The 13,187-nt window shown below is 42.4% G+C and overlaps 2 protein-coding genes and 2 non-coding genes across 6 annotated transcripts in view; 1 reads left to right on the top strand and 3 right to left on the bottom strand.

The window, feature by feature from the left end:
- Positions 1–4,945: 4,945 nt before the first annotated feature.
- On the bottom strand, positions 4,946–9,785 carry RPL21 (ribosomal protein L21). Of its 2 annotated transcripts, none has more exons than XM_077809705.1 (6): positions 9,719–9,785; positions 8,745–8,823; positions 8,032–8,093; positions 6,928–7,040; positions 5,857–6,007; positions 4,946–5,075 (listed from the first exon to the last, which is right to left on the bottom strand). In XM_077809705.1, the coding sequence occupies exons 2-6, from the start codon at positions 8,809–8,811 to the stop codon at positions 4,986–4,988; spliced, it is 483 nt and encodes a 160-aa protein (XP_077665831.1). In that variant the 5' UTR covers positions 8,812–8,823; positions 9,719–9,785; the 3' UTR covers positions 4,946–4,985. The 2 variants fall into 2 exon arrangements, with proteins under 2 accessions (XP_077665831.1, XP_077665839.1); XM_077809713.1 differs by having other exon boundaries at positions 9,674–9,746.
- On the bottom strand, positions 6,734–6,866 carry LOC144259734 (small nucleolar RNA SNORA27). Its single transcript, XR_013344881.1, has one exon. It is a non-coding gene; the product is annotated as a small nucleolar RNA SNORA27 (small nucleolar RNA).
- On the bottom strand, positions 7,238–7,314 carry LOC144259782 (small nucleolar RNA SNORD102). Its single transcript, XR_013344915.1, has one exon. It is a non-coding gene; the product is annotated as a small nucleolar RNA SNORD102 (small nucleolar RNA).
- Positions 9,786–10,032: 247 nt separating the features above from the next.
- The window catches only part of USP12 (ubiquitin specific peptidase 12), a 103,476-nt gene continuing 100,321 nt past the window's right edge, over positions 10,033–13,187 (top strand). For both annotated transcript variants that reach the window (XM_077809684.1, XM_077809675.1), the window contains exon 1: positions 10,033–10,248. The gene's annotated coding sequence lies outside the window, so the exon portion shown is untranslated. The remainder of the gene's footprint in view (positions 10,249–13,187) is intronic.

Here is a 13,187-nt window from a genome sequence, read left to right as displayed (position 1 = left end):
GAAGGAAAGAAGGGAAACAAGAAGCAGGGAAGCATGTGCAGGAGGGATACAATTGTTGCAATGGCTAAGTCTGTTGTCACTCAAGCCTTAATCTTGCAAGTATTTGCAAGCTGTGTCAGGATGAGCAAGGCTGCTGCACTCCAGCACAAGGGTAAGCACAGGCTGGGGCGGGGGGAGGCAAGGTTAAACCTTAGACGTAGTCGTCAACTCCGTTACATGTCTTCTCCCTTCTCAATATCATGAGGTAAAAAAGGAGAAGAATATGGGGGAATAGTCAAATCAGAGCGAGCGGTTATGGGTTTAAATGCTATTCTTAGATAGCAAATGAGGTTTTTAGTTTGGCATTCCCATCACTGGCTGTGTACGGGGAGACTTTGGCAAACCAGTGAAGTGCCGGGTAACAGCTGTACTCCTACTATTAGCCTGCACTAACTTTATGGCCACACTGCAGCACTCTCTGCAAAATCAGGTTGTCCTCCACTGTCCTGCTTATCACTTTAGTTCATATATTTCTTTAACTTTGTGTTATAGTGGATTCCTACAGGCAAAAAGCCATCTTTCCTTTTGCCCATATTTTAGGTTCACACAACTACACCGTTACCTGACTTCAGCTCCCATTGGTCACAAACATACCTTCATTATAGAGAAGAAAATTCCATACACATAACAAGACTGACATGAACAGAGACACAAGATTGCATACTTCCTGAAGTATGTTGCTGCTTTTAATGGACTCCACTTAAAGCACAACAGCATGCTCAAGGTATTTTTGTATATAGAAAAAGAGAGCTCTCGTGCAAACCTTAGCCTCTTTTGACTTAGCAGAAATGGTCCGTTTACAATCTTAGCTTTTAAGGCTCCGCATCTACATAGATCTGAGTATATTCTGGGGGATTCTGGGTCTGAATTTTAAGGGCTATCTTTCATGTTCAGTTCAGAATCTATCAAAACAATCTATTACTGTTGTGACTGTAAGTGAAGACAATTGTCAGTATTTATTTTCTTCCTTTCAAAATTTATTCTTGTGTTCCACCTCTGCAGTGACTACAAAACCCTGCCAATTGGCCTTCTCCCTAGTCATGGGCCAGTATCAATCTACTGCTGTCCTGACTCTTAATACTTTTTTTAAATAAAATTTACTTTAATAGTTTAGATGTCGAAATGATTTAAGCAAGTTGTGTTCTCTTCACATTGTTTAGTGAACACGGTACTATTTTGTACCAAATGAACAGGTGCAATATGCTGCTTAAGAATTGTGTCCCTTATGCTAAAATGAAAACAATAACCTGATATCCCTTATCAATTTTCAGAGGGCAATGATTCCCAAACTGTGGTACCACTACTCCAGATGCTTGGTTTCCCTTCCTTGTCTCCATCTATTAAACTGCTTAAATGGAAAAGTAAATTAGGAAAGTATTTCACATAGTATTTAGCAGTTGTGGTGGTTTTTTTTTTTTAAATGCAATCACTGCAGTTGCCTTGGGACTATTTGGTCCCCAAAAGGAGATGATGGAAATGTGCAAATGAGAATGGGAAGGGAGACATGTGATCTGCACTTTTTTTTATAAAAAAAGAAGGGCTTTACCCCACCTTACTGACTTGTATTTTTTGTCTGTTTCATTTACCGAAGGATATGATGCTTATGGGACCCATCAGAGGCAAACTGGAGTTGGCATTGGTCTGGAAAGCTAACTACTAGTACCACAGGTACAATAAGCCGGTTCTGTTGCAATACTAGGATATATCTCACAAGACTGAAGGACACATGGTGGAAAAGGATGATCAACTTGATCATACATGTAGAAAACACAATCTTCTGACCACTGCAGCTTGGGTAATAGCCAAACTTCCTGGGTTGGGGATGTTCAGATCTGTAGGTTTGGTTAGTCCTATTAGAGTTAGGGAGCAGCACTATCACAGAGAAAACTACATAGGCATATGATTGATAAATATACTTTATAGGTTAATATTTGGCTAACAAGTTGTCCATTATACTGCTAAAGCTATGTAACCTACTAGCAAAAGCTTAAAGGTATGTGTATATTTTGTTCATTCTTTCAAATGGAGTACTAGTACTTTTCTATGGTCTTTAACACCTAAATAACTTTGGAACAATACTGTCTTGATATTTAGCTGACAAATAAAATTTGAAATAGATATGATATAGATATAATCTCCTAATTACAAAGAGAGGTCAGTGATCAGCCTTCCCTTTAATGGACCAAATTCTACTTATTTACCTGTCTTTTTTTATTTTTAATGCTATAGGTACAAAGCAGGGGAGAAACTAGGCCAGTAAATATTACAGGTACTGACACATGCAGACCAATATAATCAAGTCATACTCCTCTGGCTTGGAAGTGACTTTTTATAGTTACAAATGTAATCAAAACACTTTACTTATGCTGGCATGCATTGATATTTTAAGATTTGTGTATTTCCACCAGTGCAAATGTGAATCATGCTTTTTTTAATTGGAAGTGAGGTAATGTATCCAGATAAGTGGAGACCAGAAAGTAGAAGTATGACTTAGAAGCCCTTGTCAGCCTTGAGCTTTGAAATCTGTAACTGCTGGGTGTGTGTAGTGGGTGGGGGGACTGGACAGAATTAACATATGCGATTCCCAATTGTAGAATACACTGGGACAGGGGTTCTCAAACTTCATTGCACCATGATCCCCTTCTGACAATAAAAATTATTACATGACCCCAGAATGGGGGACTGAAGCCTAAGCCCCCCTGAACCAGAGGTGGGGATAAAGCCCCAGGCAGCAGGGCTGAAACCCTCAGGCTTTGGCCCTAGGCTACAGCACATCTAAGCCAGCCCTGGTGACCCCATTAAAATGGGGTCTGGACCCAGTTTGAGAACTGCTGCACTAGGTCTATCACTGTATTTTGAGCCAAGTGACTTGTACTCAGTGGATGGAGACATGTGGCAGAGGAAAAGAAGAATGACTGAGAGAGGAAAGGGTGCATGGATAGGAAGAATAGGTAAGCGGGCAGATGGGTTGGGGGCAATGGTGGATGAGCAGCAGAAATGGAGGAGTAAGGATAAAAGAACAATGGTGGATAGAAATGGGAATTTGAACAAAGTGAAACAAAGGCAGAAGCTGAGCTGGTGGAGGCCCGAGGAAGAGTACCGTATGAATAGGTGAAGCAAGGCTGTGAGTGGTGTGGGTAAAGGCACTGACAAGATATGGAAGGATGCAAGCAGATGAAATTTGGGTGTGGGAACAAAAGGATTGAAGGTGAGCTGTTCCAGAGGCCAATTCAATTCTTCAGAAACTTCCTGTTTCTCTAATATTTTGCCTGTTAGGCACTGCTTCAGAGGGGGGATGATATGGCACTAGTTGTACAATTGTGATTCCTCTGTGCAACTCCTACAGTGCAAATCCTGAAGATGGTGTGGAAGAAAGCAGGGCCATCACCATTTACCCCACAAGGAAATACACTACTGCCCCTGGAGGGGTTGGGGTATATTGCCTGAACTAGAGAGCGTCAGGATAGAATTCCTCCAGCACTTCCCTTGAAGCAATATAGATTTAATGTCAGTGCTGATCCCACAAGAAGCAGATAGCTAAAGGTGCTATTTTTAGTTGTATTCAAGGTGTCTACTCAGTAGCACAGCTGTGGCACTGCAGGTGTAGCACTAGAGGGTAGATGCTATCAAAGTAATTAATCCACTTCTCTAACTACATAGTTCTTCCATCAACCCAACTGTCTAAACACAAGTGGTTAGTCTGACCAGCTGATCTAACTACCTCACACAGCATGAAATCTTTCACTGCTAAATGATATAGCTAGATCAATGTAATTTAGGTGTAGACCAGACCTTAAGAGTACAAGTATTTGACTCAAGGGAAGCTTCCCTAAGGGGTGAATTGAGCTGCAAGTAGTAGTAGAACTGTTATCACACTTGTAAGGTATATAAGAGCACAAGGAAAAGGAGTATAAGGTAGCTGATTTTCAATATCAAAATTGAAAGCTGGCTTGCAGGTGAAAATTGGAGGCTGGTTATTTTGGAAGATTTTGTTTGGTGCAAGGCCTATTTCCTATACAAACTTCATTTTAATTTCACTAGCTTCTGGGGACCTTATGTATATAGGAATCTTCAGTGCTGTGGATCTGACTAGCACAGGAAGGAAATTCTATTCCTATGCCTTAGTATATCTGAATACCATATACTATCTTCCTTGAGAACATTGTGAAGGCCACTAAAGCAAGGACTCTGGAACACTTAAGTTTGAGCAAAGGCAGACCTCACAGAACTTAAGGCTTACAGGAGGGATCTGCTCTTGGAGAGCGTCTCACCTTTTTGTATGCATACAGCTTTGTTTTACAAACCTTGTTCTGACAATTAATGTTGAAACACTTAACAGTTTACATACAACTCAATAGATGAAGATGTCCATAAGTCAGCTAACTACACCTAAACTGGCTTCTATCAACTCTCATACAGCTGAGTCACTTTAAGATAACAATCAAGTAAATAAGCTAGTAAACACCTAATGATGATCAAGTAAACAGCTAAAGATTGTAGTATGACATTAACTACTTGCTGTTTGACAGTGCCTAATAAGGCAACATGAGCGCCATCAAAGGTGAATAATCCTTGGTAAGGATACAGTGGTCACTAATTCAGACTAACAGGCCCCTGATTCCCCCCCCCCTTGTGTATTTAGTAAAAGTCAGAGACATGTCATAGGCTTCCAGGAATTTGTGTGCTTGCAACCCAACTTATTAAAAATACCTGTGACAATCTTAACCTTAATAATTGGCATTTGCAAAGCATAATGGTTAAGGTACACCTGTTTAACAGTACAAGTGATATACAGAATTTTTCCTTCATTACCCAAAACTGATCTATAATCCAAAAAGTATAATTTAATGAAGGAAGATCAATCATCCAAAGCATATGTTCTGGAAGCAATCAACCATCACTCACATTTTGTCTTAAAGAGACAGCTTTATTTTTTTTAAGTTTCCCTATGCCATGAATTCATAGGGAATTGGCTCCAGCAGCTCTGGCTCTTTGCCATTGGTTCTCACAAAGTGTGCTTCCCTGGGTGGAGCAGGCTGTAAGCAAAAAAAGCAATAACCATTAATATGACAAACACTCAAAGTAAACCTGATTTAAATTTTTTAAAATGTTTAGTTTGCAGTTACATTAGCAATGTGTAAACCAATTCTATCATGTGTAATGTAAAGTTTCTTTTCATATGATTCTATTAAGCTAAATGTATTAACGAAAATATTTTCAGTGCTACTGAGTAGTTATAGAAGGGGCTCCCCCCTTGTAGTGAGAGGGAGTAGTCAAGTCAACAGAATTATTTTGTCAACCTACTGGGCATTAGGTCACCTTAACTACATCATTCAAGGGGTTATGGATTTTTCATATCTCAGAGCAGTGGTCCAACACTGTGCCCATGGGCACCATGGTGCCTGCTGGGGCATTTGTGTGCCCACCTACTGACAAGGAAGCGCTTCCACTGGACAACCTGCCATCAGAATGCCACTGCTTCTTGGCGGCATTTCGGCAGGTGGTAGTCTAGTGCCCGCCACACTCTTCTGGGAACATGAATATGCTATTGCAACAGAGAGGTTGGACCATTGCCTCAGAGCAATGCAGCTGGGTTAACCTAATTTTTTCCAGTATAGATCTACCTTAAACAAATATTCAGTGTTTATCTTCTCTATTTCTCCCACTTAAGCCTGTCTAGTATAGGCACAGAAACCATTAGTAGCTTGTCCCCCTCCTTCACTAGTGTCCGAGGAACAACAACGCTCATTTACATGGTAAGGCAGTTTGAGTCTTAAATGTCATAGGTGTATGATTAGTTCAGTTAACAAACAATACCTGGCGTTTCAGTTCAAACCAAGTGCCTTTTTCCTTCGCTTCTTTTTTCTTCCTTTCATTTTCTGTCACACGCTGCAGGAAGCTGTCTCTGCTCTTAGAATGCTTAATATGCTCAATACGCACATTAATTCTCTTGGCGAGAATCTTGCCCCTGAGGGAAGAAGCCTATTTTGAATCTATTCTAATTATAAAAATGTGTAAGACAAATACTGAAGCTCATTTTAAAAAGTCCCAGAAGCATGACTACATAGCATTTTTCTTAAAAGGGCTGTTGCTCAAAACACACGGAACTGTAGTCAGATTTTTATCAGTTTCTACAACAGGGTGTCAGTAGCAGCCATGTTAGTCTGTATCCACAAAAACAGGAGTACTTGTGGCACCTTAGAGACTTAATTTATTTGAGCATAAGCTTTCGTGGGCTATGGCCCACTTCATTGGATGCATAGAATGGAACAGATACATACACACAAAAATATGAAAAGGTGGAGGAAGAGGCTAAGATGAGCTATTTTCAGGAACAAAAAAAAACTTTTGTAGTGATGATCAAGATGGCCCAATTACAGTTGACAAGGTGTGAGGATACTTAACATGAAGAAATAACTCTTAACCATGTTCTAATACCTCAAGACTAATACTCTTGAAGACTAATGATTCTCTCCTCTGTAATACAGGGACAAACAGTTGTATCATCTACCACTGTTGTAGGTAAATCCATACAGTCAGTAGGTCCAGGGATAAGTAAGCGCTGTACCTTATTTTAGTGACTATACTATATTATGCCCAGTTGAGTAAAATTAAGAAAACATAATGACCTTTAAAACAAATTTAGTATAAATAGGCTGGCTTGCTGAACTCTTCATAATCTTGTTTAACAGTCCAGTGTTTCCCCTGACAGGATCCAAGCCAAACAATCATTGTTTGCTTGCTTGGGTTTTAAAAGGACTTATTTTACCCCAACTGAATGACCAAGATGACAAGAAATGTCTACTTGGCAAAGTGAAAGAGGGGGTGTCACTACAGTTTATTTTCAAAATCAAGTTTCACCCAGAGGAAAGCTTAAAAAACACTTACTTAACCTGTTTGTTTACAATAATGCCAACAGCATGCTGAGTAATGTTAAATACCCTTCCAGTCTTGCCATGGTAACACTTGTGGGGCATACCTTGTTGAACAGTACCCATGCCCTGTTAAACATACAAGAGTAAGACCATTAAAATAAAGTGAAGCCATTCTACTCTCAGCTTTAATGTGGAGAATAGAGTATAAATCTGACATTCTTAATTTTACAGATATCTTGGAAGATGTTTACAAGTTTGCTTTGAGCTACTGAAATCATCACAAGATATCTGAAATCTATTAAACTTCTCTGACAATCCTGGCTTGCTTTCAGTGCCGGTGAAATGATTTGCTCATTTTGTCATTACCAAAGCAATCGCACGAGACAGTCATCATCAAGCTCCAGAATGTCAAGAAGCTTAGACTTTGCATCCTTAGCTTTCTCAAAAAGGCAAGTCTTCTCAAAAGTTTTTATACTGGAAGATAAAAGTAGAATTCTTCTATGGAGAAATTCAATATCCAATGCAAAAGATAATTTAAATTAACACTACGGTTGACTTTTGGAGCACAAGTTCAGAACTGAAAGTCACACTGCACCTATTATATATGCAATCAAGTACATCCCTTAGTTTATTTCCCAGATTTTAAAACATTCACTGCTTCCATCTCTGTGCATATACTTTTAATATATAGACTCCCCAAGCAACTCTACCTGTATCTAGGATTGTAGGTAGGAGCTAAAACAGATCTGCTTTGCACCATACCCTAGAAGTAAAATTTTGGCTCTGTTAGGCCAATAGAGAGATACAGACTTAGTTGTTATTGATATACAAATAGCAATAACATCCAAGGGAGCCTGCAAACATTAACCTGGGTCCATTGTGTCAGACACTGTACAAAAGAGTAAAGTCTTCTCCTGAAGATGTCCAGCTTCCAGACATCAGTTCCCAATGAACATGCAGAATGGAAGAGACAGCTGTTACAGCAACCAAAACAGTCCCTTAATTAATGTTTACATTCTCAGCCATGTTTTTAAAATATATACTACATTACTGTTCTGGCACTGAATTTGTTATAGACTCTTATTTCATCTTTGAATTATATTATACTATTAGATACCTTGATGTCCACAATATCACCCTTCTTGTAGATTCGCATATAGGTGGCCAGAGGGACAACTCCTGGGAGGAGGAAAATACAAAGTTGTTTCATAAGAGAATCATTTTTACTAAAAAGTGGTATTTCTCAAACTCATCTGAAAAAGCTTAGGTGAGTAGAAATGGAAAAGCCAGCCATCTTTTCACATTTAAAAAAGTGCACTTTAAGACACTACAGCTAATTCAAGTTTGGTTTTAACCTGATCAGTGTAGAAGTTACAAGATATTACACAGTAAGATTCCCCCCTCCCCCCCTTGTTAGCTGGGTAATTGGTGTTGCCATTGCCTTTTGGTAAGAGCAGTTTGAACTTGTTGATTTAATTATATAGTTTTAAGCCAGTACTCCCAATACTTATAACTCACTTCCCCCTTCAAAGCAGTTCTTATCCTATCTTTACTAAAAATGACAAGTACTGTAACCTATTTTCAAGCAGTCAAAACATAAGGTAATCAAAATTTGAAGTACAAGATAAAAAGGCAGCTACCCCATAGGGAAAAAAAGTTTATCCAATAATATGACAGTATTTTGTTCTGCATTTTTAGTTGTCTCCTTAAATACGTTCTTAGTACAATGTTGATGAGAAATGGTTAACACAATGCTTGAATGTTTTTTTAGAATTGGCTAAACTCATTATTGCTATGAATGCAGGTATCCCTAACACAAGCTGTACTTACCATGTTTGCGAAATGGCCTCGAGAACATATAACGTGTCCCTCTCCTTTTCCCCTTTGTGTTTGTCATTTTGGCAAACAGCTATTAAAAAAAAGACAACTCAGATTATCCTCATGTATTTGCCACCCAGTGCTATTCAGGTCTTGCAGCATGCTTAGCTCTAGTGTTGTTCATAGAATATCAGGGTTCGAAGGGACCTCAGGAGGTCATCTAGTCCAACCCCCTGCTCAAAGCAGGATCGATCCCCGACTAAGTCATCCCATTGTTTTCAGACTATATTCCAAATTACTGAAATCCCTGACAAAATCCTGCGTGTTGCTTAATACTTCCAATAAGAGCTTTATAAAAGTTACTAGGGGAAAAAAGTGACAGCTTTGTCTAGATGAACTAGGTCAAAAAAAATATTTTAAACTAAGCACAACGGTGGCAGAGGGAGATATATTCGCTATCCGATCACTTAGAGACACTTCACCCAGTGCAGACAGGCAGCCTGCCCTGGCGTCACACTAACAGTTGAATGAAGTGGACGTACAGGTACGTGGCCCCTTGGCAGGCCTACTAGGACACAGGCGGGAGACCTGCGCGCCCCCTGCACGAGAACGGGGCGGCTGAACAGCGGCCGCTGGAGGAGGCAGGGCTCGTTCCCTGGCCCCAGCCCAGCCCCGCAGGCAGCTCCCCCACACCAACCCGTGCAGCCACCCCCGGGCCCCTGTCAGGCCTGTGCAGCGGCCTCCCCGGTCCCCCGCCAACTCGCCCCTGGGCCTGTGCAGCCGCCTCCCTTCTCTGTCCCGGCTCGGGCTGGCACGTGGAGCGGCCTCCCGGGCCCATGCAGCCACCCTCCCCGCCCTGCTGCCGCCTTCCAGGCCCAGCCCGGCCCCCATCCACTGCCCTCCCCGCCACCCAGCGGTACCGCAGCCGCGGAGTTCCCTACCCGCTGTTATCGCAGCGTGACAAGAGCACTACTTCTCACACATACCTACAAAATGGCGGCTCAGGCCGAAAGGAAGGAGGCGGCGCCTCCCGGGCTCTCTTAACGGGGGACCTCAGGGGCTGCCCGCACATTGCCTGACTATAAAGCAATCGAGGGCGGGGGGTAGGGGCAGGACAACACTAGCGGCTAGGAATTCACTGTGTGACATACTGGCCCTGCAGCGCCCGACGGGGGGCCGCGCCATCGATTGCAAACAGGCACATGGATGGACAGCCCGGGAAGTGGTCTCAGGAGGGCCGCGTGACGTGACGTGACGTGACGTGGCGGGTGGGGGTGCTAGTGCTAGTCTCAGTCCATCGTCTGTCTCGCGGGCGGGGCGAGCTTGTCCTGTGGCCGCACGACGCTGGGCGTTCTAGCACCCGTGGGAGAAAACAGCGGCCCGGTGTCGCCCTGTGTGGATTGTTCGTTATTAGTCTGTGGGTTGAAAGTCAGGGCAGGCGCTGCGCTCTGTGCACCGTGTCAGGGTGGCTCCAGCGAAGCCTGCGAGTTCTGTCACCCCGCGGAAAAGCCTCGATGTAAATAATCAATTTTAATCAACTTTTCCGTTTATATTTCGGATCTTTAAAGTGTATTCTCATTAGTTGATATAACCATGAAAATGTATTGATTTACACCTCAATAGCGCCTTTACATGGGATCTGGTATGTCGTTTTGTTAGCTAGAAGGGTACACTTGATGCATTTATTTAAGTAATTGTAGAGCTTAATAGTTGCAGGTTGTTATTAATTGTATTTTTTTAGTATGTTAGAGAATGGTAAAGGATATTGCTTATTTACTAGATAATTAACTTTTTGCTCAGGAGTTGTGTCAAGCTGCATTAGGGTGGTAACTGAATTTAATTAAATACACAAAACAGCATGTAAAACTCAACGTTCATTTAAAAAAAGCAACCTTAAATGTTTTGGATAAAGTTCTCTTATCAAGACATGTTTCATATTTACAGGTAAAAGATTTATTAAACAGAGGGATTAACTGTAGTCAGAAAGATTATTTCAGGTTAGCCTGGGAAAATTTTCAAATATGCCAAAGTGAAAGTGACTGGCATTTAAGTTTGTACTTGCCTATGGGCTTGTCTATGCCACTGCAGTGCTTCTTGCTTCAGTGTAGACATTCACTACAGCAGTGGGAGGAGTTCTCCCATCAGTAGCTAATCTACCTCTCCGAGAGGTAATAGGTAGGTCAGCAGAAGAATTTTGTCAACCTAATGCTATCTACACCAGAAGTGAGATCAGTTTAACTATGTTGTGTATTTTTCAACTTCTGAGCAACATAGCTGGGTTGATTTAACTTGTGAATGTAGATCCTGGCCTAAATCTTGCAAATGAGACCGTCTGCTAAACTATTAAGCTGTCCTTCAAACTTTAAAAACTAGTAGATTTCATCCTCTCTGTCCGTGTTTTTATCATAGACTGGAAGAATCATAGAATCATAGAATATCAGGGTTGGAAGGGACCCCTGAAGGTCATCTAGTCCAACCCCCTGCTCGAAGCAGGACCAATTCCCAGTTAAATCATCCCAGCCAGGGCTTTGTCAAGCCTGACCTTAAAAACTTCCAAGGAAGGAGATTCCACCACCTCCCTAGGCAACGCATTCCAGTGTTTCACCACCCTCTTAGTGAAAAAGTTTTTCCTAATATCTAATCTAAACCTCCCCCACTGCAACTTGAGGCCATTACTCCTCGTTCTGTCATCTGCTACCATTGAGAACAGTCTAGAGCCATCCTCTTTGGAACCCCCTTTCAGGTAGTTGAAAGCAGCTATCAAATCCCCCCTCATTCTTCTCTTCTGCAGGCTAAACAATCCCAGCTCCCTCAGCCTCTCCTCATAAGTCATGTGTTCCAGACCCCTAATCATTTTTGTTGCCCTTCGCTGGACTCTCTCCAATTTATCCACATCCTTCTTGTAGTGTGGGGCCCAAAACTGGACACAGTACTCCAGATGAGGCCTCACCAATGTCGAATAGAGGGGGACGATCACGTCCCTCGATCTGCTCGCTATGCCCCTACGTATACATCCCAAAATGCCATTGGCCTTCTTGGCAACAAGGGCACACTGCTGACTCATATCCAGCTTCTCGTCCACTGTCACCCCTAGGTCCTTTTCCGCAGAACTGCTGCCTAGCCATTCGGTCCCTAGTCTGTAGCGGTGCATTGGATTCTTCCGTCCTAAGTGCAGGACCCTGCACTTATCCTTATTGAACCTCATCAGATTTCTTTTGGCCCAATCCTCCAATTTGTCTAGGTCCTTCTGTATCCTATCCCTCCCCTCCAGCGTATCTACCACTCCTCCCAGTTTAGTATCGTCCGCAAATTTGCTGAGAGTGCAATCCACACCATCCTCCAGATCATTTATGAAGATATTGAACAAAACCGGCCCCAGGACCGACCCCTGGGGCACTCCACTTGACACCGGCTGCCAACTAGACATGGAGCCATTGATCACTACCCGTTGAGCCCGACAATCTAGCCAGCTTTCTACCCACCCTATAGTGCATTCATCCAGCCCATACTTCCTTAACTTGCTGACAAGAATACTGTGGGAGACCGTGTCAAAAGCTTTGCTAAAGTCAAGAAACAATACATCCACTGCTTTCCCTTCATCCACAGAACCAGTAATCTCATGATAAAAGGCGATTAGATTAGTCAGGCATGACCTTCCCTTGGTGAATCCATGCTGGCTCTTCCTGATCACTTTCCTCTCATGCAAGTACTTCAAGATTGATTCTTTGAGGACCTGCTCCATGATTTTTCCAGGGACTGAGGTGAGGCTGACTGGCCTGTAGTTCCCAGGATCCTCCTTCTTCCCTTTTTTAAAGATTGGCACTACATTAGCCTTTTTCCAGTCATCCGGGACTTCCCCGGTTCGCCACGAGTTTTCAAAGATAATGGCCAATGGCTCTGCAATCACAGCCGCCAATTCCTTCAGCATTCTCGGATGCAACTCGTCCGGCCCCATGGACTTGTGCACGTCCAGCTTTTCTAAATAGTCCCTAACCACCTCTATCTCCACAGAGGGCTGGCCATCTCTTCCCCATTTTGTGATGCCCAGCGTAGCAGTCTGGGAGCTGACCTTGTTAGTGAAAACAGAGGCAAAAAAAGCATTGAGTACATTAGCTTTTTCCACATCCTCTGTCACTAGGTTGCCTCCCTTATTCAGTAAGGGTCCCACACTTTCCTTGGCTTTCTTCTTATTGCCAACATACCTGAAGAAACCCTTCTTGTTACTCTTGACATCTCTCGCTAGCTGCAGCTCCAGGTGCGATTTGGCCCTCCTGATTTCATTCCTACATGCCCGAGCAATATTTTTGTACTCTTCCCTGGTCATATGTCCAACCTTCCACTTCTTGTAAGCTTCTTTTTTATGTTTAAGATCCGCTAGGATTTCACCGTTAAGCCAAGCCGGTCGCCTGCCATATTTACTATTCTTTCGACTCATCGGGATGGTTTGTCCCTGTA

This window comes from Eretmochelys imbricata, chromosome 1 (assembly GCF_965152235.1).
Source record: "Eretmochelys imbricata isolate rEreImb1 chromosome 1, rEreImb1.hap1, whole genome shotgun sequence".
NCBI lineage: Eukaryota > Metazoa > Chordata > Testudines > Cheloniidae > Eretmochelys > Eretmochelys imbricata.
Note: the sequence above shows the minus strand (reverse complement) of the source record. Positions and strands in the feature narration are given on the sequence as shown.

Coding starts and splice junctions, on each gene's coding strand:
- RPL21 (XM_077809705.1), bottom strand. CDS start 8,811: ATGACAAACACAAAGGGGAAAAGGAGAGGGACACGTTATATGTTCTCG. Junction 7,041..8,031: donor GTGATATTGTGGACATCAAG/GTATCTAATAGT, acceptor TATGTTTAACAG/GGCATGGGTACTGTTCAACA. Junction 6,008..6,927: donor ATTGTAAACAAACAGGTTAA/GTAAGTGTTTTT, acceptor TTCTTCCCTCAG/GGGCAAGATTCTCGCCAAGA.